The 27,407-nt window shown below is 42.3% G+C and overlaps 1 protein-coding gene across 7 annotated transcripts in view; it reads right to left on the bottom strand.

Annotated features, from left to right (window-relative positions):
- The window catches only part of arhgap12b (Rho GTPase activating protein 12b), a 56,736-nt gene that overhangs the window by 4,857 nt on the left and 24,472 nt on the right, over positions 1 to 27,407 (bottom strand). For 2 of the 7 annotated variants that reach the window (XM_053412743.1, XM_053412744.1), the window contains exons 3-14: positions 8,140 to 8,412; positions 6,756 to 6,896; positions 6,550 to 6,630; positions 5,983 to 6,105; positions 4,842 to 4,910; positions 4,318 to 4,392; positions 3,554 to 3,615; positions 3,374 to 3,455; positions 1,207 to 1,311; positions 1,018 to 1,116; positions 642 to 744; positions 76 to 195 (exon numbers count right to left, since the gene is read on the bottom strand). In XM_053412743.1, coding sequence (XP_053268718.1) covers positions 76 to 195; positions 642 to 744; positions 1,018 to 1,116; positions 1,207 to 1,311; positions 3,374 to 3,455; positions 3,554 to 3,615; positions 4,318 to 4,392; positions 4,842 to 4,910; positions 5,983 to 6,105; positions 6,550 to 6,630; positions 6,756 to 6,896; positions 8,140 to 8,412 — 1,333 coding nt within the window. The remainder of the gene's footprint in view (positions 1 to 75; positions 196 to 641; positions 745 to 1,017; positions 1,117 to 1,206; positions 1,312 to 3,373; positions 3,456 to 3,553; positions 3,616 to 4,317; positions 4,393 to 4,841; positions 4,911 to 5,982; positions 6,106 to 6,549; positions 6,631 to 6,755; positions 6,897 to 8,139; positions 8,413 to 27,407) is intronic. The other 5 variants (XM_053412745.1, XM_053412746.1, XM_053412747.1 and 2 more) reach the window with 5 other exon arrangements.

The raw sequence follows: 27,407 nt of genomic DNA, 5'->3' as shown, positions 1-27,407 counted from the left end.
GACAATTTTCAAACAGTGACACGTGTTCACATGTGTCAAACATGAAGCTGCAGAGTCTGAATCCGGTCTGGATACCTTTGATGTATCCTTTGTCTCTGACGGCCTGATACGTGGGTCGACGTGTGAGGAACTTCTTGAGCTTCAACCTGGTTTTCTTCTGGTCTGATGAGTCCATGCTCACAGAGGTCTTCATCACTGAGGAATGATATCACATGATCATTTACGTTCACTGGGAATGGGTGTACAGTTTGTCTTCTCTGCGATTGGTCACCTGCTTACAGAAAATATTAAGTAGCTACATGTAACAACAATTGTGAAAAGTAAGAGCAGGGATTTGTTTTCTTGAACTGACAACGAGGTGAAACTGTGACAGACATCGTTCAGATGCTTTGCCTTCACCACTGGTAGTGGAGTCGTGACCGATAAGTACCAATCAGGAAAAGAATGTGGGTGATAGCACGATCATTTCAAAACGTCTTCATCTTTGCCCATCCAAAATTAAAATGTAGCCCCGGAGTTAAAAAATGCAGCAGCAGTGTTTTCAAACTAAAATGGGGCCTGTAGAGTATGTATCTGCTAGGGTCAGCAAAACTGTGGACGGCTGCGTGGTCTTGTGTTGTAGCAGTGTCAGGGACTCGCACCTCTGTTCTTCTTAGAGTCCCGGTGGTCTTTCTCCTTGTCCTGTTTCTCAATTCCAGGAGACTCAGGCATGTCTTCCTCAATGGCTTCATCGGACTCCCAGGCCTGGAAAGGATGAGACACACAAATGTTTTGTTTCAGAGACTTCACTCAGGTAGGAAAACCAGATATGTATTAAATCATGGGAACATCATAGACAGTAGCTGAGTCTTTTCGTATGTTTCTGTGACATAAGTTTTTTTTTTTTTTATTATAGATTGAGCCAAAGAAATGTTACTGAATTATTGCAGATAAAACACAGATCTACTCTATGACATCTTTTGGTATAGTCATGTAAGGTCAACATGCAAGTGATAATAAACATAAGGGTCCCCTCACATGTGTGTTGATGGTCTCTGTCAGGGCCCGGAACCAGTCATTGATCACGCTGTCGATCTCGGACTGGATCAGCAGCTCTGTCCCCTGACGGGTCTTCAGCTGGGAGAGGACAGGTCAGCATTACTCCATCTCATTCATCAACATGGTCACTTTAACCAGTAAAGATGATCTAAACGTGACAGCAAGTACCTCAATGACGTGCTTCTTGCTGGACTTGTCCTTGGACGCCCAGTCCACAGACCCTCCTCGCAGATCGACGGTAAACTCGGGCTTGGATTGGTTGCTGCCAAACTTCTGGAATCAAGACAAAACAGCATGAGGGTCCATTGTGCAACACAGGTATTATTTAACAAAGGCACGTTTTCAGGCAGACTTTCAGGAATCGAGACAACACGTTAAAGTTAAAAACAAATCGGTTTCATTTCAAAATGTTTCAATCCCTTGTTATCAAACTTTAAAAAGGACAGAAACTGAACGTACTGCAACAAACTTACATGTTACTTATCTAACAAGAAAATAATTAGAAGTTGTTATTGTCACACATATTAATCAACAGGTTAGATTATTTTCAGACGTTTGGACATAATTCTGAAGCCATTCAATGACTCAAATTCTGTGATTTTTGCCAGAATAATATCATGTGATGAAAATTAATAAATTAAAATATGAATGGTAAAATGATGACCGATAATTGTTGGTTATGTTTTATCAGCATTTGTTTGATATTTAGCAGGATTTCACAAAAACTACAGGGCAGATTACCACAGAACTTGGTGGCAGGATGTTGTATAGATCAGGAAGAATCCCATAACATTTTGGTGAGGATCAGCGGACGGATCAAAGAATTTCTTTAATTTGCAAGACAGGGTGTTAGCCTCGGTGGAGATATTCACTGTCTGGGTACCCTGCAGTGCTAGTTGTTCAATGTCATCAGAAGTGCAACGGACTGCAGGAGGGAACGCTGACTTCAGATCAGCCTCAAAACTGAATTTTAGGAAAATCGAAATTGAAATGTTTGCAACACACAACATAGAGGGAAGTGTGCCAATGGTCTGGGTGATAAAAATACTGACCATGGACGACACTGTCCACAGTTTGAGTTTGGATCTTGGTAAATGTCATTTCCCATCTTTCTCACCATGATGTCCCTCCAATACAAACTCTCTATAAAGGCTTTAAACACAGAGACCCCATAGGTTCTCTTGTCAAATCCTGCTGGACTGTTATGAGTTCTGTCTGTGAGTAGTGAGTGAACTTGTCTGTGGAACTGTACGATTTTCTAGCTTCTGTCTGAGTCTTAAATATACTACATACTATAATAAACCGGTTGATTAACAAACAGAACTCCTGCCCTCTCCTCGTCTGTGAAACATTACGACATCATCTTTTAAAGTTGATATGGTGAACCTGCTTGCATGCTGGTTGGCTGTTTATATCCTGTAGACGGTCTGAGTCCACCTGACGAATCAATGTCCTGAGTTATGGTTTCTAACAAATCCAGAGTTTAATATCTGTCCTTTTAGCTGCTAAAAGTGTAACTGTGTTCACCAGCTGGGGTCTAACGTGTCTCTTTGCTATTTGATGCTGGGGAGGAAGTGTTTTGAAACTGCGAGGAGCTGCCTGCTGTGGAAACATTGAGCTGAAAGACGCTATGGTGGAGGGATAGAGCTGAGGGGAACAGCAGAGTCCCGAGATTAATCAGAACCTTTATTATATTATCAATCAAATATATACAAAGTCATTTTAAGTAAGGATTAGTGCGGCTAAATCAGGATTCACACACACACATCAGTATTCCAGTCAGTCAGAGCAGGCTTGGGTGAACGAGAATGAGAAACAGACAGGAGCAACAACACATGCAGAGAGACAGAGAGGACATACAGCGGCAGCCTGCACAGGCCTACAGTTCACATAGGAGACAGCAGGACGGGGCTTGACTGAGCGCTTCCAGTTGCTAAGGAGAGTGAGGAGCAGCTCTGGGATGGAGCCACTGCGGTAGTAAGACTTCAGAGAGGAGGAGAAGGGAGGAGAGGGAGAAGGTGGAAGAGGTGGAAGAGAAGGGAGAGAACAGTACGAAAACAGAGGAGAGGAGAGGAGAGGAGAGAAGAGGAGAGGAGAGGAGGGGGGAGAGAGAGAGAGAGAGAAAGAGAGAGCGAGAGCGAGAGCGGGAGAGAGAGAGAGAGAGAGAGAGAGAAGAGAGGAAGGAATCAGGAGAGGAGAAGGAGGAGATATGAGAGAAAAAAAATCAGAGGATGACATACAGCACAGTGGGCAATGACGACAGGTGACCATGTAGAAATAAGGAAGAGAGAAATAACAGAGATGAGACTTTCTCTCGGGGCTGATGGGTACCTACCCAGCTCGTGCTGCCCCCCTGACCCTTGGCAAAGAGTAGAGAGTGACCCTGCAACACCGTCCATGATGACGTCCAGTTTTTCCTGTTGGTCACAATAGAAACAAACTGTCAATATGAGTCTTGGATATTTAGAAAATTCTCTAAAGTTCATCTGACCTTATGAAAAATTTAAATTTCTACCTGACTTTCTTTCCATTTTCTGTGATTTTGGTGACATTGAGGACGCCACACTTCTCTGAGGGCTGAGGAGGAAGACACATGTGGATAAGAACCTGCTGGAACACATGCACTTAAACACACAACACACACACTGAAGCTTGAGAAGCAAGTGGGCAGAGCTGGAGATTGGACGTGGCTGCGCAGCTTGAAGTTATGACATAATATTACCAGCAGAGGGCACTGTACAGCTGGAGCAAAGTGCTGACTCTGCTGTGTGTGAGCCGGTTGAAATATTACATCGCACCTAAAGTCCGCTGACAGGTGATACATTTTTTTATCTACAACCGACTGATAAATAACCTTAGCATACAATTTACAAAAATGTATATTCGTATTTATAACTCAGCTAATCACATTTTAGTTTCACCTTGAAATGTAATATAAAGAAATTCTTGCTGCTCTTTCATAAGGTAACTTGAACCCACACTTGAACTAACAAATGTATCTTCAACTTTAATCTTCATATCACAAGATATTTATCACGTGGGAACAAGTTATCTTATCTCTAGATAAAGAAACATCACCTTGCGAGACTTATAAGTGTAGATTCTGCTGTTGTCTTAGATGTGATGCGGTTAGCTGGGGAATGTAGCATGCAGTCAATGACAGAAACCAAATGAAAATGTTAAGAGGACGAGGGATGAGAGCTGTTGTATTTGGATGCAGGTGGAAGCCGGGTGATGAAGATGGATGCAGTGCAGTGCAGTGCAAGCTGGGATACTAACGGTTGAGGGGTGTTTAGGAGATGAGGGGCAGGAGTCAGAATCTGGAGAACTCTGCTTGGGCCCCGGAGCACACTCCTACCGATAAGAGGCACAACATGATGAGATCCTAATAACCAGCAGCTGACTACAACTAACATGGAGACGGTCAGTGGGATGGTGGTGAGGAGAGGAGAGAGGATCGAGAGTCTACAGTGGAATCACAGGGTTGAGCTTGATGTTAGTTCAGGTAAGTGAGATATAAAGATTGAGGTAAAGGCAGGTTAAGATTTCAGTTGGGAAAAACATGCTTTAGAGCTTCTGAGGGAAATGTGTTGATTCAGAGAAGGAGATTCATTCCAAGATGCTGATTTCTCGCCGTTTATCTGCAGCTTTAAGTACAATCAATACATGGACTCGATCATTTCCTGGTGATTTTGCTTACACGCCGTATTTAACGCAGCGTTTTACTGGACATGCTGACAACGAATCAAAACAGATCATCTGCTGATTGGAGGAGAGAGGGCAGATGAGACTTGGATACCAACTTTATCTCTGTAAAGAGAGAGACGGAATCTCCTCCTCTCAGAAGAGAAATGCCAGAGTTTGAATGAGAGCTGCAACAAAACCACCACAGAGTCAACCTCCAAAACCTTTGTCATTGGGAGGTATCAATCTTAGTTCTAACTTTCTCCGGACCATCTTTCGTTCTTAAATTTTTTTTCTTTCTTGAATTCTTTATTTCATTTTGTTTAAATGTTAATATAAAAATGGGAAAACATGACTGAATGGGGTAAAATAACATTGTATTATAATCAAACCACCCAGTCATGTTTTTAATACATTTTGTTGTAACAGTCACATGATGCAAAATGCATCTGTAAATTAAGAATCTTCTAATCTTGTGTAAGTAATTTATATTATTCTTATTTGTTTGTACTCTTGTAATTATTGCCTTGAATCAATAAATCACTGGTATGTAAACACCAACCTTAGGCCAATTGAATTAACAAATCAAAGGTTGGAAGGATGTCTAAGAGAACATAGCGTTTCTTTAATATCGAACTGTAATTTCATTACTTAAAAAAAACAATCAAAAGAATTGCACAATTTATTAATAAGTTGGTTTCAAGGGCACAACATCTGTAAAATAGTTGTTTATTCTGTGAAGCAGAAAGACGATTTGCATAATGGAAAGTGTGTTTGACTTGACACTCAGATTTGCTTTGAAACTATCTATTCTTTTACTTGATCATATATTTGTGTGACTCCGTCTGTATGATAAGTTAATTAACATAAGGGATGAGTGCCCTTTTAACACTTTGTGTATGTTGTTAAGGGTTTACCTGATGAACTGGCAGGATGTACAGAAAAATAAAATTACAGCCTCAAAATGCATTTTTGTTTGAAATGTGTTTCACCATCTTAATCAACACACAAACAACCAGATTTTCAATAGAATAATTCAGCAGCCTTTGTCAAGAAACCCAAACACAGACAGATTTAGCCATTTAAAGTGTATCCTTTGTTGAGCTTAAACTGTAATTAGAACACAGGGATTAAACTCACTGCAAATAGGCCAGGTAACAGACTGATAGCTTGTCAGACCATAAAACCAAGAAGTCGATGTGACCACTTCACTTTTCAGAGACTGAATATTGGACAGTCGGGGTCTTTACAATGTCCTACCTTGTCGTTGAGGTCCAACACATAGGTGCTGTGTCTCCACTTGGTGAGGACGATGGGCTCCTGCTGCTTCCTCTCCAGACTGCGACTCTTGGGAACCTCGCCGGACTGAGGGGAGACGTTGTACTGCAGAGACAGAGAGGAGAGCTAAAGCTGAGCTGTCACACAGTCATTCTAACAGACTCCAAAGTGTCCTCCCTCTCTCCATACCTCTCCTTTCACTGTCCACAGCACCATCGGACTCAAACTCCTCTCACAAACCCTGCATAGTCCTCTAAAGTCACCAGTTAGTGAAAGCATCCATGTTCATACCACTGCCTGTTCACTCAGAATGGAGCGATCTATTCTGATCAGCTCTAAAGCCTCCAGATTACAGAGGGAAGAGCCGGTAATAGTTTGTCAGCCAGAGTTCAGCACATACTTGGCTCCTTTGTGAACTTCTCAGTCTCTCATCCATTTATATTAACAGGACTACACACCACGGGGAGGGGAAGTCACATTAAAGTCTGTTATTAGGTAGTGGACGTGTTGGGTGATATAATCACAGGTAATATTCATATGATCTCTTACCTTGGGCAGCTCCCACTCTGACCTGGATCCGTCAGCACTGTAGTAGTAAGGTCGGCCTTGTTCATCCACATGCTTTATCCACTGTAAACATAAACAGCAGTCAGCAAACAAAAGCAAAAAATAAATCATATTTTACGTGACGTCTGAATAAAAACATGGAGGAGTAGAGGGCAACTCTCTGAAGTACAATCAGAAACATGCTGCACCTTCTCCTGTGTGTATTCAGACACATAGAGTGTGTGTCCGTGTTCGTCCAGCTCCTCAGACCAGCCTCTAGGGGGCGACCCGTACTGGCTGTCGGACTGACTGGAGTGGGTGCTGTGACAGTTTTCTTCTGAGGACAGCAGCTGTGGAGGACAGGGAGGGAGGACGGAACAGAGACAGAGAGCTAAGTGGTTAAGGATTTAAATTATACAATACCAAACCAAAACCGCACAAGAAGACATAAACCGGACAGATGAGATTCATCTTCACATGAACATCATGAAGATGGAAGCTGTTCAAGTTACAGACCATCTTGGACAATGTCCCACAACAACTCCATGACATGTAAGTCACAATAGTAATAAACAATTTCTCCCAGCAGACACTGGGTCCATGGAACTGCCCTGTACTTTTCTAAATTTTATTAAACTTTTATGCATTGTGTTACAATGCACTTTTTTTTTTCTTCATTTCATAATGACACCATAATGAAAGCAACCTGTTGACAGTGGTTCAGCCAAAATGTTCTCACAAAGACATCTGTATGCACACAGACACGCTATCTACATGTGGGCTTCACATTGACCTTAACCAGGATCTCAGAAACACGTGTTGCCTCATTAGGACCAGGCCTTGGTCCGTGAGGTCAACTGGTCCCAATGAGTGCATGCGCACTCAATTATTTTCCAGTGTTGTTATGTGGTGCAATATTAGCAGACTGATTAAATGATTGGATAACTGTGATGTGTCCATCTAGTTCCATTTGATTACAAATTCAATTTGAATCATAATCACATTTATACGATTCATTTTCTTTCAACTGACTCATAAATTCAGCAGTGATTACAATCCAATCATACCAGAGCGATAGAATTACACGCCCTTAATCTCTCTCACATGATTCTGCAACACACCAAAACACCACAAGGGGGCACTGTTAGATAGTAAGACAGGAGCTGACAGGAAACCATAACTTCCTATGAAAAACTACTCTTGTTTTCCTTCCTTCAGTGGCAACAACACCTTTTTAAAAGTCCTCAGAGATCCAGCACATGTTCACCACAGCCTGTTTATTGAACCCACACTGCCACACAGTCCATTTACTGACTGTCTCTGTCCTTTTGAACTGAGGATTCAACTTCAGCTATTCCTCAAAAACTAAATACCTGAATCCAGTGTTCCAACACGTGATCACACCTACTGTTTCCTGTGGGTCAAACACAACTGGAAAGTTGTGTTTCTGTGCCTGTTTTGTTATTTAGCAGCAGTTTAGGAGCCAACCACGGCTTGTAAACACTAGTCACATGGTGTCGCACTTATTTGGACTTCTTATGACGTTCATGACTTGGAAGACCACAAAGAGAACTTGGCTTAAACCTCGCTCACCTCACTCTCCACCGTCCCCTGGCTGTCCCCTCGCATGCTGCTGTTGCTGCTGCTGGTGTCCCTGGTGCGGGGGGGCTTCCAGGTCCGCTCCCCGCTGGCTCGGTTGTAGTAGAAATGCCTGCCGCTCAGGTCCTTGTGGGTCTCCCAGTCGCCCAGGATGTGAAGGGGTGAGCCGGAGGGGATGGGTGGCAGGCTGGACTGCGAGATCTTCAGCTCCTGGAGGTTGGTGTAGACCGGAGAGTCTGACCGGCCCGGTCCTGTAGGTGAAGTTGTCTGGAGAAAGAAGACAGATAGGTGCTCAGATCAAATTGACAACACTATTTTGGATTTTATTTTTCATCTGAACATTGTACAGTTTCACGTTTATCAGTTGATATCACTGACGTCTAAGTCAGTGATGACTTATAGATAATTTATAGATATTCCAGGAATTCCGTAAAAAGGCGACCTGAAAACAATCCACATTCAGTTCGAAAGACCCAGATCTGAGGCACATTATCCCAACATCTACTTGGTATGAAGGTGAAGTAGAAGAGCGTCTCTGACAGTTTGCATGGACAGAATGCAGCTTCTGATCCAATCGATGACCATGTGGTTTGCAGACACCTCTAAACTGCATCAGTTCAATTTCAATGAGGTGCTTACACCAGATGGAACATAGTTATGTTTAATGAATAGGCTTTTACATAATTTATCAGCAGCCTAAAAGTCCAGAAGCAACTGCTATGGACAGGAAGGGTGTTAGCATGCAAGCTATATTTATATAAGACAAGAGCTAAACTAGAAGAAATGGAAAGATATCATACAGAACATTTTTATAACTGTATATACAGAATATGATTTAAACTTATTTTGTAGTTTAAATTATTTTCCATGGCTTTGTGGCTGCACTAATAATAATAAAAAAACTGAAATACACCCTAATGTTGCAGCTGATTTGACCATTGGATAACAATGAATCTAAAAAAAAAATCTGATAATGCTTCTAAGTGTGACCTGATGTTCTCTTACATTTGGGAACAGACAAGCAAACAGTGAATGAACAGATTCAATATTTGGTCAAGAACGTTTTTGAAAGGAAACGACTGAAGTTTTCACTTTTCTGAGTACGAGCAAACCCCGTAGCGACCATGTAAACATAAGCATTTTGTGATTGGTTAAATTAGATATGAATGCAGGAAAAACTACACATGATGCACAGCAAAGAAAGGTTCAGAGATAATAGAAGAGGACATCAGACCATAGAAGAAAATCCTTACAACTTAAACTAAGCGGTTAGTCTGCGTCATCTTAAAAACATGCATCTACAAGAAAGCCAGTCCTGGTTTTCTGTGAGCCATTAGATCATTTATTTTTTGAATTATTAAATGGTTCAATTTGTTGTTGTTTTGCTAATAACAAAGCGCTTTGTAACAGTGTGACATAAAAAAATGAATTATTATTAATCATCCTAATGACAAATGTGGTCCCACTGAGCTGATGCACACACGGTTCAATCGGTCTTTTTAAGTCTTTGAAAACTTGGCAGCGTCTGAAGGTCACTGCACAAAAGCCAGAAGGCTATGTTTCCATGGCTACAGCTCAGAGCGTTTAAAGCAGCCCTGAAATGCTTCTGTTAAATATTTTGGGTTTTGGAACAGTGCTGCGTCTCTGAGCCTGATGCCAGCTTTGTGTCTCTCTAGAAAAGATCCAGCAGCAAACGTTCTCTGTAAAAGACAGAGCGGATAAATGTCCAAACGGAAAAGAATTCGACATCAGAGGCCGTGCCAGCACCAGACCCTCCCTCTGTTTGTTACAGGTGAGGAATGTGGGTGGGAAGGCGTGCTTTAGTCAGAGGGTTTGGACTGTGTTCAGGACACAGATGGGACTTCCTGCCGCTCTTGGAATAACAGGAGTATTTTTCACAGAAAATATTATTTAATATCCTGCGCACAGAGAAAAGGTTTCAGAGGCGTCCTGCTGTTTTCAGTTAGAAGTACCCGCTGCTTCCCTGTTTCAGTCCAACACATATAATGCTCGAGCATGGAGGCAAACCATGGAGAGATGATGGTTTGGCTGAACCCGGGTTCAGATTTATCAGTCGCAACCAGGTTGGAGCCAGCATGCTGCCGTTTTAATTGGGATTTTAGGGAATACCGCGGTAGTGATGAAGATGACTGAGAGTGGTCTGAGAGTGAGGCTGGGGTCAAATTCATTTAGATTCAAAACCAAACTGCATCCGGTGGAGCGATAATTAACAAGCTTAAACGTGCTCTCTGACAGAGACTGATCCAAAACATTCTCCTGTTGTCTCCACTTTCCTTCAGTCCTTTAACACTTATTTAAGAGTGTGTTCACAGACTGTTACTGCACAAGAACAGGTTCATGTCACAGTCATTTTTAACGACATATTGTTAGGGCTGCCTGTGTAGGGAACATGTTTATAAATCTATTTGTACCTTGATGGTGCTGCACAGGGGACTGCACGAGACAGGTTTATGAAAGATAAGTCAAAACTGAAGCAGCAGAGGTTGATACATCCTTCATTTTTTGGTTCATGCTCCAAGAGCCCCAGGTAGGACACCTCCCATGATGCACCAGAGTGTTAGCTTGTCCTTTAGACTTTGTACAAATGCCTCACGAAGCAAAGGACACATTACGCCGGCTTTTCAACACTGGTATTCCAAGTGCATTACATTTGCAACATTTTTGGAAAAGGATCCTTTAAACTTCATAATTTTCCTTACTGTGCATTTACAGCAGTAAAAAATAGACCTGCTAGTGTCTTCTGAGTAACACACTATGTCAGAAAGACACTGTTTCTAAATGAACACACAAATTATCAACAGACAAATATGCCGATACTGATAGATCAGTGACCGGCCTATTATATTGCACCAATTAACAAACTAGAATAGCAATCTGTAGCGTGACTACCTCCGCCAAGGCCCAACGGTCCCCATGTAAATCCACTAGCTCAAGATCTTTACTTGGATCCAAACCAACTCATTAATATCAGTCCAATAAACATGCAATTTTTTCATCAAGATCCACAAATTCCCCTCTGAGAAAAAAATACTAATGCTGAAAAACTAACAATGTTATAAAAATTTACAAATTATGGTACAGCACCTGGATCGAATGCGTTCCACCAAGTTTCGTGAAATTCTGTCCTGTAGGTTTTTTTATAAGGAAGATTAAACCAAAACTAATACAAATGGACAGGGGTGGGAACAAAGTCTCCTTGGCAGATGTGAGGAGTTGGGCTTTTCCCCTGTGCAGTAACTTTAAAATATAAAGAAAAATACAGAATGAAGGGACCAACTGCTCCTTAAACCCAAGCAAATAATCTCGAAATAGAAGTGATGCAAAAATGAGCTGCTCTGCATCAGAATGAAAAGCCTAGTACAATGTGTGAAGTCTTAACACATGCCTGGAATAGCAGAGCCACTTTTCTAAATGTTTCACTGAACCCTACATCAAGTGTTTCACTGGCACACTGCAGCCACATTGTACATGCAGCTTTCACACAAGGCAAACTTTAGTGAGGACCTCTCCAATGCTACCTGGAATCCAATTTAACAGTTTTTGAAGAGAACCAAACTGGCTGGAAAGTTGGCAAAGCAGACACCCTGTTCTATAACAATCTAAGCCTGGACACGGTGCTGACATGGTAAAAATAGAACAAAGTAAAATCCAGTTATTTCCCAAATCATTTCAGCTCCACTATCTGTCGTGTCACCTTGTTTCCGGGGCTGCACACAAACACCTCGTCGTCATCCTCTCTGGCTCTCTGGTTACCTCGGAATATACTTAATCTACGATGCATGGCGACGCACCGCGGCCATCAAGTGTGATGGGACACATGCAGGCTTTACCTCCAAAACATCCACACAAACACACACACACACACACACACTCACACTCCCTTCCTCTCTGCTCTTCTATGTGTGTGTAACAGTCCGGTTTAAGGCAGGAGGTAATTTGATACTGAGGAGAAAGGGAACAGGATCTTTCTGCCCAGCAAACACACCAACACATCTGACACAACAGGAAACGGTAGAGAAAAAGTCACAGCTTCCTGTATCGTAGCTTGTTCGAGTCAAACTGGGCACTGACAGACGGACAAACTGGCAGTTCACGCCTTGTCACCACAGGCCAGGCTCTATATTTAACCTGACTGTGACAATCTGACTGTTTGTGTGTGTGTGTGTGTCGGGGAAAGATAATATCCCTGATCAGGGTTGTGTGACGGCCTCGACCTGTGCTCCTCTTTCATCTTAACAAATGAGGAGACGACCAACAAAGTTAGCAAAGGTGCTCATTTTCAAGGGCAAGAAAAGACATCGAGACAGAGCCACATGAAGAAGAAAGTAACATACTGTCGGTTATATATTTTTAGATCGTCTAGTTCAGTTTTTACCCAGGCATTTTGTAATAGGTGTTGTAATGCAGTCCAGATCTTTCCACATACTTGGTTTAGACTATGAATTTTTGGTTATGTGGTTTATCACTATATTAAAACCTAAGCGTGACACAGACATCATGTTGCAAAATAGCTTATGTTAGCTGAGGCATGTCTCGATAAGTGCCTTGGCTGATACTTAATTCTTTGAGGCTGAAATATATCATTATCCATACAAGTTTTTTTAATGAAAATGGTCTACCTTAGACCCCAAGACTCTTTACAGAAGCAATCATTTTGTCTTTTTCAATTTTATTTTTCGATGTAAGAAATACATTTTATTTTCACCTGTAAAAATGTTGCTTTTTTCTTCTTTTTTTTTTATCTTCTTTTGTTTTTTAATCAAAGTCAAGCACACGACTTATGCTCAAGAGATACAAACATCACCAGATGTTTGTTTCTTCTCTGGCCTCTCTGTTGTGGGGATTCTCTTACTTAACTCTGGTCTTCAGCGAGATGAAGATCAGGTGACTGACAACACTTCCCTTTTCAATTACTTTTACATGATGTTGATTTTTCTATCAGAAGTTCAAATTAAATTTTGCAGAACTGCTCCTGTTTGTGTTGTTGTGAACTGCAGCCTGTCCTTCTGTTTTTTAGGTTTACCAGTGGTTTGCATCTTGCGGTGAATCCTCTGAAAAGGAAACTAGTCTGCCTACATCCTGGAGAGCATCCTTGCCTTACTCTGCAGTCACACAAACAATATTTTTACATGCAAATTAATTGCCATTCATCAACAAGAGACCTGTGCATTTAGGTTTTTTGGAGTTATTTCCCATTATCTGGGAATGTATTCATGACCCAACTTGTGAGCACACCATCGTAATTTTTCAATCATTAGCTGACTTTTCAATAATGATATTGTGTGTCAAGTGTTTTGTTTACGTCTTGATATGCTGCCCCCCAGTGGCCAAAATCAGTCAGTTAATGCAGCCTGAAAGAAAAAGATCAGAACTATACTGAACTGTGATAAACATGAATCTAAGTGGTTTGTGATGGTCAAGACCTTATTCTGAATTTAATTTATACTTTATATCCTGTTACTTGTACTGTGTTTGTGTTATGAAGTCATATGACTTACAGAACATTCATGTGCTATTCCATTTATTGAAAATTGCAACTAATAGCAGTATAGGTTTATATAATAATCTACATTTAGTCAATAATCAATATTCCTGGCCCATGAACTCAAATAACAAGTAGTATCATCAAAAATCTCCAATGACAAATTCGACATTTACGTCTGTGGTCAACGAAAGTGATTCTTCCCACAATGCACTTGTAATCTCAACGAGTGCCCGGTTGTAAATCTCTCCTCACTGTATCTCTGTGGGCGGTTTGTTGGCTAGTTAGAAGTCAATGAGATGTGACAGAGAGCTGGGAGGCAGGGGATCGAGACCCTGGGTCTCTGAAAGGTAATTAAAAATAGAACGAACCTGAGGGGGCGGGAGGGATCGCTCACAGAGTCTGGGGGGAGGGAGGTGTAAATGAGGGATGGATGGAGAGAGTGATAGGGAGAGGGAGGGAACGAGTGAGGCAAGAGGTGTTGTTGAATAAAGAACAGTCACAACAGCAACAGTTGTCATCTCTATGCACAGCCATGATAAATGAGTTTCAGACTGCAGGCCACTACAGCACAGAAGCCCCACTAACTGCATTATGCATTCCGGAGAGTGTGGGCTCGCCCTGCATAGAAATGTGAGATTAATTCAAGTCAGTGGTCTGATGGAGAATGTGACGGCAGACGGGAACAGACGCACACAGTAAACGGAAAAGAACCAATGAGAAATGGTTTGCCAATGGGGCCCAAGCAGATTAAGCTCAGCTACATGGAACAAATCTTATTGTGGCCTGTATATTTATTACCATGTTGGGAATCCCACGATGTTTCATACACCCCCTCCTCTTGTTCAGTCAATCCACCCTCCTGTCCCACTGTGGTTGTACATGTGCCTCACTGCGTGCTGTAAATTAAACCATAAATTATTCCGCGTGTAAAGAAAGAAGTGCAGGTCAGGGTGAGGGCAGCCAGGATTTGGGGCTGTCATTTGGCCCTGCTTCCACTAGGTGTCTCCCTTGGGTTGTGAGGGAGCTGGTGAGTGGGTGGGAGTCTCCATCAAATGTATTTGGCCATGAGGAAAGTAGCGTGAGGGGGAGGGGTTTCACTTGGTGCACACATGGCAATCCACTCTGCAGCATCTCCATGCTGCATTTTAAAGTACCGTCAGTATCTGTGAAGCAGAATTTACTGAGCCACACTGCACACACCCTGCAGAGGCAGGTCAAATGCTTTATTATCATTTCTTTTTAATGTTGGTCAGAGCTGTGATTCAGTCACCTTGCCGCAGCAGCTTCAGTAACTGCAGAGTCTCAATACTGCTGCTGCTGCTGCTGCTGGTGCCAAGATGAAGAGAGAAAGTAGACAAAGAAAGTGGAGCACATTACATCAGGTCTCCAGACCTCACACTGGCAGCCGGTGCATCACTGGATACATAAAATGACTACTAGTATATATATCACGAAAAAGCATTAGCGCAAAGATTAACTGCTGACCTGTTGATACAATATGAAAATGCCACACCTCTGAAAGGTTGTGTATCTTTGAAACACTAGGTCATAGATGTGTGGTGCTCTGAAACGTGTGCAAAAATCCGTACATAGGTGCACACACTGGAGAGTCTCTTCTTGAAGGAATTCATACGTGGTGCACAAATGAAATGTGACAGGGCACGAGAGAGAAGCTCACACCCTATCACACCTTCACACACTGGACACGTGCTGCACAGCAAGCCTCTGATGGAAAGGGGTCTCAGAAGCCGTTAGGTCCTGTTCAGACAATGCAAACGATCAACTCGTTGATGCAGCAATGATCCAGTAAAAAGTATAACGCCATTTAGCATCAAAGGTTGATTTTTTCTGTATCAGATTACCTCTGTATCGGCGCATACACTCAATGACGTAAATGTTGCCAAAACTACGACCAGCTGGTGAAACAACCATTTATCATCCCTCCCTCTCTCCATCCATCAATCATTATGCTATAGGGGGGGTTGAGCCAATCCAAGATGACATTGAATGGTACAGGTCAGTTCACCAGTCCATCACAGGGCCAACATACAGGGACGACCGTCTAAGAAAACAGTAGTGTTTTTGTTAAAACGGTTTACTGTACATGTGCATTATGTTGCTGTTGAAATGCAATGCAAATACGGACGGGTGGTTATCCACCAAACATAATTTAACAATTACAGTGTCTCTTTATATTTATAAATTTTTTCCTTCTTATTTGGCTTTGACAACTACCCTGTTATCAATTCCCCTTAGCGTCTTTGTAATTCCTTTCAGAGATTAGATGCTTGTTTTGTTTGTGAGATACACTACAATCTGAATACCGGATTTTATCTATGTACCTAATTTAAAGCGGAGCACATTTCATGTAAATGCTACCGATATAATAAGTAAACAAGGAGAAATGGATGATTTCCTCGAACATCACAACAGCTTGATTGCTGAAGTAATCATACCGTGATTAGTTTAAAAGGTCTTTCTATCCGCCACTTCACACGGTGTCTTCATCAATGTCACACCTCAGAGCGTGTGTGCATTTCCCTGACAACCACATTACATAATGTGATTGTGTAATTGAATTAGAAAGGAAGGAAGGTGGGGCGGAGGGTGGGTGGTGGCATAGTGACAGAGGGAGCAGCATCCGTGACCATGGTGACACCCAGCCAATCAGGCGGACACGCAGAGGAGAGTTTGAGGATAGGTGTCGGGTGAGAGGGGTAAGGGCTGGTGGTGTATAAGGGTGAGTCAATGCACGCCAATGCATCAATCCACTGCCGCTTCCTCTGTTCTTTTGTCCTCAGTCCCCTCATCCCCCCCAACCATCTCTCTCTCACTTCTGATTCCCCAATCTGACTGACACACCCACCCACCCACCCACCCACACACCCACACACCCACACCCACACACACACTCCCTGCCCTTTTCCTCCGCTGCATCTGATAGCCATGCACCAAACCTCCTCTGTCTCTCTGCCCCTATGGGCTCAGCCAACGCCCCACTGCCCCTTCCATCACGCACTCCCTCGATCCTCCTGGAGGTATGATGCTGATGGTTGTGTCCATATGACCAGATTAACCTACATTTCCACCTCACTGGGCGCCAGTCAGACCAGATTCTCCCACTCCCCCATCATCACATTTGTGGCATTTCACAAACCAAAGCCCCCCGCTCCCTGTTCCCGAGCAGACACCTTCAAAGAGCAGAAAACATGGCACATACACACCAAACGAGATAGATGCTTAGAAACACACAACTGCTGCACCTCACTTCTCTTAGCAACCACTTCCAGCTGCAACCTTGTACTGCAGATCAGAAAGGCATTGTGTTATAAAAGACCAGATATACTGCTTGGAAAATGAAAAGACTGAACAGCAAGAGAGGGTGAAAAAAATAAATGTTAATGGAATTCAAATATTGACTTCAGCCACCGATGCAACTGCAAACATCCACAAGTCAGCAGAACACGGCCGGGGGGTTTGTGAGGCAACGAATAAATCCGAGAAACCTTGAGATGAAAGTGAGTCAGCATCTTTCCGCTCGTCGGGATGACGACAGCTACTTTCATTTCATGGATCAGAGGACTCAGCGAGGCTCACAACCTGAACGAGACGCGAGCAATTAACCTTTCAGTCCTGAGCTGATAGTGCTCGGCTAAAATGTCAGCTAGTGTCTGCGGAAATACAGCCTGTTTCTGATAAAGCTCTAGTAGGCTTGGTGGAGAATAACAGGTCTAGTATAGAAATTGCTGCCGACAAAGAAAAGGGCGTTTTACCAGATTAGAGCCCACTATTGTGAAATTGTGTAGAAAACAAGCTGCAATCGACAGATGATTGAGTTCTTGTGTCAATGAACATCATCTAATGCTTTGAAAAGCTCAGAGGACTGCTCATTCAATACCTCCCGTTTTCATATTTTCTGGGTGAGTAATAGAAGAAATTTGCTGCGCCGTACTCTGCCTCTCCAATCAGATTTTCCTCTTGAAATGTTAATGAGCGAGAAGGCGGATTTTGAGGACGGAGGAGGCCCGCAGCCATGTTCAGTGTCGTGTGCATATGGGGAGAGACGCTGTTGTTGGCCAAGCACCAGTCTGCAGCACTGGACCGCTCATCCTGCAGTACAAGTGTTTAAGTAAGTGAGCATAACTAGAGCGAGGGTATCAAACAATTCATATCTGGGACAACGCGCCCATGGTTATTTTATAGGCACCCGATAGATCACAGGGTTTGGCTTCTATTTGGGGCTAAACCGGAGTTGGAGCGTGAAAGCAAACACTGACGGGCCAAAATCAGCTAGACATCTCCTTTTTCGTCCTGTTCGACTCTCCAAAGCCTATGGACACATTCCTGGAGTGTGTGTGCGTGTGTGTGTCTCAAATATCACCAGGTTAGTGAAGCACAGGAGCATGCAGCTGCTGAAGTGTGTGTACGTGAGGATACACACTTGCATGGGACAGAATTGAAGATAGTGTTCATGCACATGCTGTTTACTAGTGTCAACGTGCATGATATGATTTGTACATCAAGCTGCTCGAGGCAGGGACGCACCACCTGCGTCCCTACAGCACCTGGGCCTTCTTTGTCTCTAGTGCGTGCTCCAGTGCTTTAAAATTTTTCCCATCAGATCTGTTCAGCCTGGTCACACCACAAAGTGGTACAGCGAAATTAATACTTATCATCTGCAAAATATCTTGCTGTAGAATTCGGATGACAACGCACACAGGGCTAGCTGGTGAACTACTGTGGCTGGTGAGCTAATTGCTAATTTGGTAGCCAGCCTGAAAAGTGCTCCAGTGAAGCATTACTTTAATTTCTCTCTTAGGTCCTGTTAACTCCCACCTGTTGCTTGAGCTTTGGTTGCGATATTCTCGTGTGAGAACATGTCAACCTAATTAGTATGCAAGGGATCACAATTTGATTAGTTGTGCCAGTGGTTCTGCTTCGATTCATTATATTATTACATTCACAGTATTTTAACTGGCAGCAGACTTGGCCTATAACCTACTGACCTCTTAAATGTTAATCTTTATGAAATATTTTCCTAGAAAAAGATGACCAAACCGAGGGGCCAATAAACAGACTGAAATGTAATGGACTACTAGAAGGCAACTTTTTCCCAAGGACTAATGTTGAATAAGAAATAAAAAAATGTACCAGTATTGTAACAGTGGAACCTAAAATAGAAAAAAATGTATATATAATACATGATAACCCCAAATAATCTTTAATTGTAATATGTATCGAATCAGTTCCTAAGTGTTGTAAAAGTATTGAATCCCTAAACACTGCTGGCTATTGGTCAATCACATGAATCGACAAATATAACTTGTCAACACAATAATTCCATTGGAATAAACCGATTGCGTCACAAAATGTGACAATTTTAAAGGCACTTGTAGTCAGAGTAGTCTGGGAGAGAGAAAGGGAGAATGTGGGTGAAAGACAAAGAGAATGCATAGGCACATATGTACACTGCAGTGGCTCCTATATGTCCCTCTTCTGGGTCAAAGGCCCCAGAGCCACACAGCAGGATTGACTCCCAGACCCCCGGCAGTCTGTCCAGCCTGGGTGCTGTTCTCTCTCCCCTTCTCCTTCTTCTTCTTCTTTTCATCCTGGGCCAAAATTGGCCTCAGATACACTACCTTCTCTAAAGGCTGTGCTACAGCCAGTGTCTGTGTTCTATGATCAAAGTGCGAGACTAACAGTCAAACTTATGGGACAGCATGTCAGAGCTGCAGTGCAATCTGTTACCCAAACAACCATCCAATAAAAAGGAAGAACAGGATGTGATGCATTCTGTGTGCGCTCCGAAGAGAGGAGACAGAACGGGAAGGGGCCCAATAAATTAATTCTGGCTGCAAAAGTCAAATGACCTGCCAGCTCCCTGACAGCATCAATTTGTTCTGTTTAGTCGCAGACAGGTTTTGGGGGGAAAGAATATTGATGACACGTCATAAGAAAATTCAATTTCTTTCATGGAACCAGCAGTGCCAGATTACTCTTATTACTTATTTCTAGTGGCAGTACAAAGAGTCTTTATGTTCAAACTCGCTGCCATCGGGTTTTCTCCCACAGCACGGCCAAAACAAACAGAGGGTCTGTTCTGTACTAACACAGTTAAACATTACACCTTACATGCTGATGCTTGGGACAATTAAAACGTGGTGCCAATACAGACTGTTTTCAGTTCAGACTACTCAGGCATGCTGACAAACTGCATAATTCCAATAATATCTCTGAAGAGGAACACCTCCGCTATGTACTCTTTGACATTTATTGGGTCCAATACATCCCCCCCATTACTCTACCCATTGAAAGAACAGAGCAGAAGTCCATGCCACTGTATTTGAGGTTCTACTTTGCTTCCAGAGTTTGTATTTCTCTCTATTTCCTGGTGGCAGGGTGCACAGAGCTGAAACACAGACTTAGCAGCATTCTTCTGTGGCCGACAGCTGACAGCTAAACCCCCAGTTAATGACTAATCCTGCCCTAATACCTTCAGCGTGATTGGTTCGAGTTAATTACACAAGCTCCCTTCCCTGGCTGCTGAATGGCTGGTCAGACGGGGCGGGGCTCAGATAAAGGCAGTGTGAACCTGTAGAGAGGAGGTCATGATGGGAGGGCGGAAAAGATAATTCAGTTAAAGGACTATTGTGAAGAGAAAACTAATACACTTTTGTTTTTTTTAACTAAATACTTCAGAATTTGGGAACTTCTTCTTAGGTCACAACTTTGGTAACTCGAAGGGCGCTCGGAGAGCCATTACCTCCACCAAGGCAGACACCCGTTCTCGCCATCTTAAAGAAGGTGAAAACAATTTGGATCTTCTGCAAAATGTCATGAAAATCTGTTGAGTAGCATTAAAGTAATCCTGATGAAAGAAAGACTGATGGACAAACAAACGACGATGGAAACATTGCAGAGGGAACAAAGTTGTAATTTCTTTCAGGCAACACAGCACAGGCACCTTAAATCAGGATAAAACATTTTAGGTCCTTACATATCCATCTAGTGATTCCAGAAATCTCTGTCCATCTGTGGAAAATTGAAGCAACTTGAAAACGTGACACACGCAACGTCAACACCTTCTAATTCTCAATGGGGTTCTGCGTACTGAGCTCCACAGAATGTCTTTACTTGCTGCAGCTCAATTACTGGAGGTAATTTACAGCTTCACCCAGCATTACAACAGGCCAAGCACACAGCCCATTCCAAAAAGGCCAGGTTTAGAAAAGGGCACTGCATGTGCAACATTTGAACAAATTATTGTTAGTTGTCATTTCTCATCATCATCCTTCTCTTGTGCAGGTGTCCAGGAAGGAGCAGCCTATCAGACATAGGCTTGATTTATATTAAGATTTGAGATAAATTAATCAGAAGAAAGTATGTTTCAACTTGGTGTTTTAGTGTAATAAATGGCAAGATGCCTGATATGATAAATGCACCAACAAAGGCAGAAAACCGTTTTGAGAAGCAACACTGGAACAGCAACAGAGGAGAAAACTAGTTCCAGTCCTGCTAACTGTCACTTTAAATTCTTTATTGGTCTCAACAGAACTGTGTTTTTGGTGTAACCACACTGGATACAATACAACTTGCACGATACTTTACTCATTACCAGCCAACACAAACTTCATAAAAACAATTTGGAAGCAGCTAATTTAAGCCCAAACCCCAGTGGTGCGCTCTTTCTGTAGCATGGTTGGAAGGGAGCCGGCTGTGGTTTATAGCAGGTTATTAATATTCCCTCAAATCTTCCTGCTAATCTGCTCTGTTTATGTGGAAACACACAGAGATACAGAGGGTTTCTGAGGACTGGAGCGGGCAGGAGGAGGAGGCGGAGGAGAGGGGAGCCCTGATTTCCCTCAGCTCCAACAGATACTCATCAACTCATTTTAAATAGGGTGATGATTAAGCAAACCATTAAAAATAGGTGAAATTAAATTTTCATTTTCAAGTAAAGATACATTTGAACATAGAAGGTGAACTGATTCAAGCGATAATCAGACCTCACACATCTCCCTGAGGAGACACTAACAGCCTTATACAACACGTTTTTTACAGTATTCAGTATAGTGCTCCCCCATCATCATCATCAACAAGAGGTCCCCTGTCCTCCCCAGGCTGAGCCCAGAGCTCTGTGTATTAACATATAACAAGTGAATCTGATTAAACAAGCCAGCGTACATGTTTTAATTGCAGTAGCATTGACATTGCTTGTCTAACTTTACATGTCTCCATGCATGTCAACAAGAATTTGTTCATTTCTGATTGAGTTGACTGGAACATTTCAGGGAATTCCATCGTGCAGCACACTCCTGCACACTTTCTCTTCAGGCTGCCCTTTGAGCCCAATCTTTGTTGTCCTGAAACATCAACCAGATTTCCCATGAGCCTTTGTGGTTGTGAGACACGGGGAGAGATTATGAGCATCCACACAGGCCTGTGTGCCACATATGTGCAACACACTCAGTAAAACATTCTTCACATGTTTAAAGAAACCACCATAAGTACATAAGCCTCATGAAAAGTAACAAAATAACTGACTGGAAACAGTGGACAAAGTCCCTCAGGTCGTCCTGTTTAGGTGGATTAGGTTTCAGAAGAAGCAGGTTACAGGCATACATAGAGTTTCTGTGTTGGCTTGATGAATTAATGGCTGCTGTAAACATTCTGCATTATCATTTCATCCCATGCTATACTTGTGGCATAACATCAAATTCATCGTTTGTTCACACCTGCTTTAAAAATGTTTACAGAAAAAGTCTCCAGTGACCACTTCTGATCAGTTCCTACTTCCCCACTTTATATAGAAATAATCCCGACTGTCATTTCTGTTGGTAATGACCAAATTATGTTGTTTTTTGCCAGTTTGAGTTTACAGATGTGTCTGATGACAATGTTTGTGTGTGTCTACTTGTCAGCGTGAGAGAGGGAAAGAGAGCGAGCAGAGTAACCAGGGACTAAATGAATTAAGGCACTTTGCTTTGTAGCAAAAGTTTACCAATTTAAGAAGAAACTAAGTTTTGTACTGAATTGATTCCAAGATAAAACATCTACTCTCTTCTTACTTCCTTATCACAGGACTCAGAAGCCTTCCACTGCCCACACACATCAGCACATCAAGCTGTGACAAAAACAGATCAAGTTACTGTGTCCACAGTACAAATGCCAAAATAGAGCCGACTGCAGCAGAGCTGAGATATAAACATGTTAGATAACAGGGATAACCCCCCCAACATTTTAAAAGTATTTCACAGATCACTAAAGCCTTCACCTCTACTGATACTAAACTGATTATATGTCAGTTATACGTCCTATGGTACAACACAGACTCAGTCAAAGAACTTACAGACTATAAAGGAATACTATGAGAATATTGCTGCAATATACATAACCTAACAGTAGAATGGTTTACGATGCAAGTACATATAAGTAAATAAACAATGATTCACTGCAGTAGCATCATCCTAACAATAATTCCTGGGCCTTAAATCTTTATAGAGACACTGTGCCAGTCACCAATAACATATTATCTACCATATTTCCAATAAAACATTTGTAATGTCAACCCCACAATGCGAGGCATCATGTTATAGATGCAAAAAATAACCATTGGCCAACTCTACAGCTCATAGGGATGATATATAAAACCAGTTCTGAATTCAAAGCAACTGGTTTTATAGAGTTAGGTCAAGGTCACACACACAAATGTAGCAGTGCCCATTAGCAGCTCCCCTTTCACTTCCATTCTATGCATGTGAGGGGTCAAATAAAACATTGGCTTCCTGTGGCGAACCAAATCCGCCGTGTGGCTTCACATGGAGTTCAACTTTAATAAATGTAAATCAGCAACGTCACCACCTCAAACAATAAAGTTTGTGTGGTCGATCCTACTTGCCTGTTGTTGGCGTTACATCCTGGACTGCCCACATTCAGCAAGCAATGATACGTAATTTGCCTCTGTAGACTTTGATCATTCATCTAGAGCTGTGTAGTAAAATTATATATATATATATAGTGAAATGACAGACAATATCTTAAATACATCACTTGATGTCTGTCTACTACACCTGGCTGCTCCACCTCTCACCTGAATAAAGCAGAGGATTTGTTGCTGTTGTGAACGTGTGAGTGCAAAGAACCTCTTGCTGTGTTGTGCATGTGTGAAAGGCAAACTGCAGGTTAACTCCATAGAAAATTCTCCGTAATTTACCTGCTGGTCATGTCTGAAAACAGTTAAACAGAGACCAGTATAATTTTAAAAAAGGGACTCTGACAAAGATATCGAGAGAGTTTGTGGTGAAAGTAACAATACATTTCATTTGCTGGATATGAAAGGATCTCAATCAGGATATGAGATTTTGGTCATATCTCACAACCCTAGTGTGAATCATATAATACTGCCATATTGACTGAACAAGATATGACAACACTTGCATAACAAAAGATTTTCTACTCTGTCCCAAATGCAGCTCTTACGAAGATACACCACTTGTAGTTGAAAAGCGTAGAAAAAAGATAGCATACAATTTGATACCAGAGCAGTCCAGGGGAGAAGATGTTGTAATTTAATTGAATTGTATTTTGGGCAAAGTGATTCTGGGCCTTTGTCAATTTTAGTTTGATGACCCTAGAGATCGAGGGAGGTTAATGGGCATGACGAGGCAGACCAGGGGGCTGGGTGGCAGTAGGGTTGAGGTCTATTGATGCTGCGCCCTATGAAGTGGCGAGACAGCGCGGGACACTAGCGCTCTTGGTACCGAGGAAAACAATGGTCAGTAAGTCTTCAGTCACTACAGCTGAGCAGCTGACTTGGACAAGAGAGGTGGAGGAGAAAGAAAAGGAGGGCTGGGGACGGAGGGAGGCTACGAGAGGTGTGAAGTGTCACAGGGTGGACTCTTTTAAAAGAGAGTGGGCAGAAACAATGTGACACAGAAAGAAAGACCGAAGGGACCATGCAGGACAATAGAAAATAATGAAACCACAGTAGGTAGACTGACAGCTGTGGTTACCGTGGCGACTTCGGAGTAGAGGGGAGTTAAGCCAACATGGCATTTCCTATTGGAGAATAAGGGAAATGGCTGTACATTGTCAAATCTTAGGCTCTTTACTCTCTCTAGTGTCCTTAGAGAGGGGAAGGTGTTGGAGACAGGAGGAGAAAAGAGCTTTAACCTATTCAATGTGGAAGAAAACATTCTAGTAGTGGACAGACATGAGCGCACACGTGCATTGTGCAACATGAAAACACCGCCCCATCTCTCTGTTCACAGACAGAACCTATTCTTGTCAGTGGGCCATTCAGGTTGAACTGAATCTGCCCTGCAGTTAAGTGAAGGTCAGATCCTCTTTATATTCTCTCTCTGAAGCAGTTATAGACTCCTTTTGATGTTGAAAGAGGAGACTGACAACAACCATCAACCTCTGCGCTCTTATGTATTCCAAAACCTTCACAACAGAGAGCAAAGGTTTGTCATTGGTCCTGAGGGAAATCTACTCTTACACCAAAGTTGAGAGACATATATTCCAGTGGATCTTATCAAAGAGTTTCTACAAATCGAGGGCCCTAGTGTTAAAGCATCATTTAAGCACCTGAACACAGGAAGCTCTGAATCCTTTACTTTGGATAACCCTACCTATTCAGGATTGTTCTTTTATATAATGCTGTTGCAGGATTCACTATGGATAGTTCAAAAACACAATACTCCTTTTTCTATTTGTGAATTTGTGTTTAAGTGTATGGAAAAACTGCAGAAATTAGCTTTTCACATACAAACCTATTAGCATTTAAATCTGCCTTGCGATTAAAAGTTGAATATATAGTTTGTTTTATTTGTGTATTCCTTTTCTTTATATTTAAAGGGGCTGGAAAATCATCTGAAAATATATCGAAAACCGACAGTTATAACTTTTCACAATGCATACATTCACAAGGTTTCCACTACGTTCCATGCTGCATTACACTGCCACGTCCTCCTTACTCACTCCCCCACTGACCTGCGCTCACTTTTCACTGGAACAATAAACACCAATCAGAAGCTTTCAGGACACGTACAGGTTTTGAAGGCAACTTTACTTGTTTGAGTAAGTATAGCTCAATTACATTTCTACATCATTGGGGTTTGATAATGCAGGCGACAATCGGAACATTTTTACTCTCCGATAGTTTTAATGACCCCAAAAATCCCTATCAATTGAGCTCTGATGGAAACGCATATACATTTAAATAGTTTGATTAATCTAGTGGAGTAAAAAGTACAATATTTCCCTCAGAAGAGTTGTGAAATCTAACAAAATTTGCACAAGATGGAATTACTCAAGTAAAGCACAAGTACAGTAACTTGAAAGGAGCTAACTTTATGCACTGATAACAAACGAATAATAAATCACATGGAAAACACACGGTTGTGTTGTGCAGCACTGCGGTCACAACCATGACAAGGACTAAGCCCGCTCACACCTTCTCTACTTTTCCCTCAGCCAAGAAGCCTAAGCCCTATCGCATCCACTTCAAGTCCCCAGCTACTCACAATGTAATGTGGGGTCCTCAGGTATGAAAACATGGTCCAAAAATCAAGAGATGATTCCAGGGGGGTGGAGGGTCCCGATGAGTTTTGCGGATGTGGCAACAGTGGGAGCTACAGCAACAGCCTCACTGGTTCCAGACTGGCGTCACACAGAACAAGAAGAGGCCTCCATGGCCTCAGATTAAAGGATCTTAAGAGATCTATTTAGAGCTCTGGTGCTCTCCTTAAATAGGAGCACTCATTAGCTGTATGACCTGAGCCACTCAGAAACACTAGGAATGAGAGAGAGAGATAGCACAAGAAAGAGCGAGAGAGAGCAAAAGAGAAAGATGAATTGAGGAAGCGTGACATAAAATACAGATGCAGATGAAGGAAGGAGACGGCATGCAAAGGAGACCGAGTGGATTGCTTGACGGGTGGCCACGCTCAAAGGTCACCCATCAGGCCATAAAAGGTCAGAGTTTGTGATCCCGGGGTCATTAAGTCTCTGGTTCACACGCTCTAGTTACATAGACAGACGCTGCTGCGCAACCCGCACTTAAACTGTTGTGAATGATGCCGAGAAGAAAGCAAAAAAACAACGACAGCCAGGTCTCAGCAGCATCTGTGCAACAGGGAAACAGCTCAACAAAAGCCATTTGAAACCCTACTTTACACAGTAGATAACACCCAACAACATGCAATCATCATACTGGCCAAAAAAAAACACTGTTTGCTCTGCTTTGTCCAGCATTGGAGGAAGATTATTGAGATTAGATTTTGGATTTGGGGGCAAATCTGGGTCCCAGCTGTGTGCGAAAACACGGTGATCACAGATGATTCTGGTGTCCCCGGTCAATGCTCCACCAGTCAGACAATAGAAAGGTCAGCCAAACTAGATGAGGATGATGACAGATTAGAGCCATTATCTACCTCCTTAGTCAGGCGGCAGATTGGTGGGAGGAGTTTTTCCCGTCAAGTGAAATGTTTTATTTCAGTCAGGTGAGAGAAGAGCTCAGTGAGTGTTTAATGTTGTTAGAATCATAAAATGGTGTGAAACTGACACAGACACTGATTCTACAAATGCACAAACTTTGGGAGAAAAATGTTTGTTCAGGTGGCAGCTAATAAAACTAGCAATGAATACTGAAATTGAAAAGAATTATGCCAAACCCATTATTATTTTTCAACTAAAATAGCGACTACTATTTTGGATTTTATGACAAGAAATCTGCAACATGCCAATCATAGGT

This window comes from Pleuronectes platessa, chromosome 20, assembly GCF_947347685.1.
Source record: "Pleuronectes platessa chromosome 20, fPlePla1.1, whole genome shotgun sequence".
Classification (NCBI taxonomy): Eukaryota; Metazoa; Chordata; class Actinopteri; order Pleuronectiformes; family Pleuronectidae; genus Pleuronectes; species Pleuronectes platessa.
The sequence above is the reverse complement of the archived record's forward strand: the minus strand, read 5'-3'. Positions and strand labels throughout refer to the sequence as shown.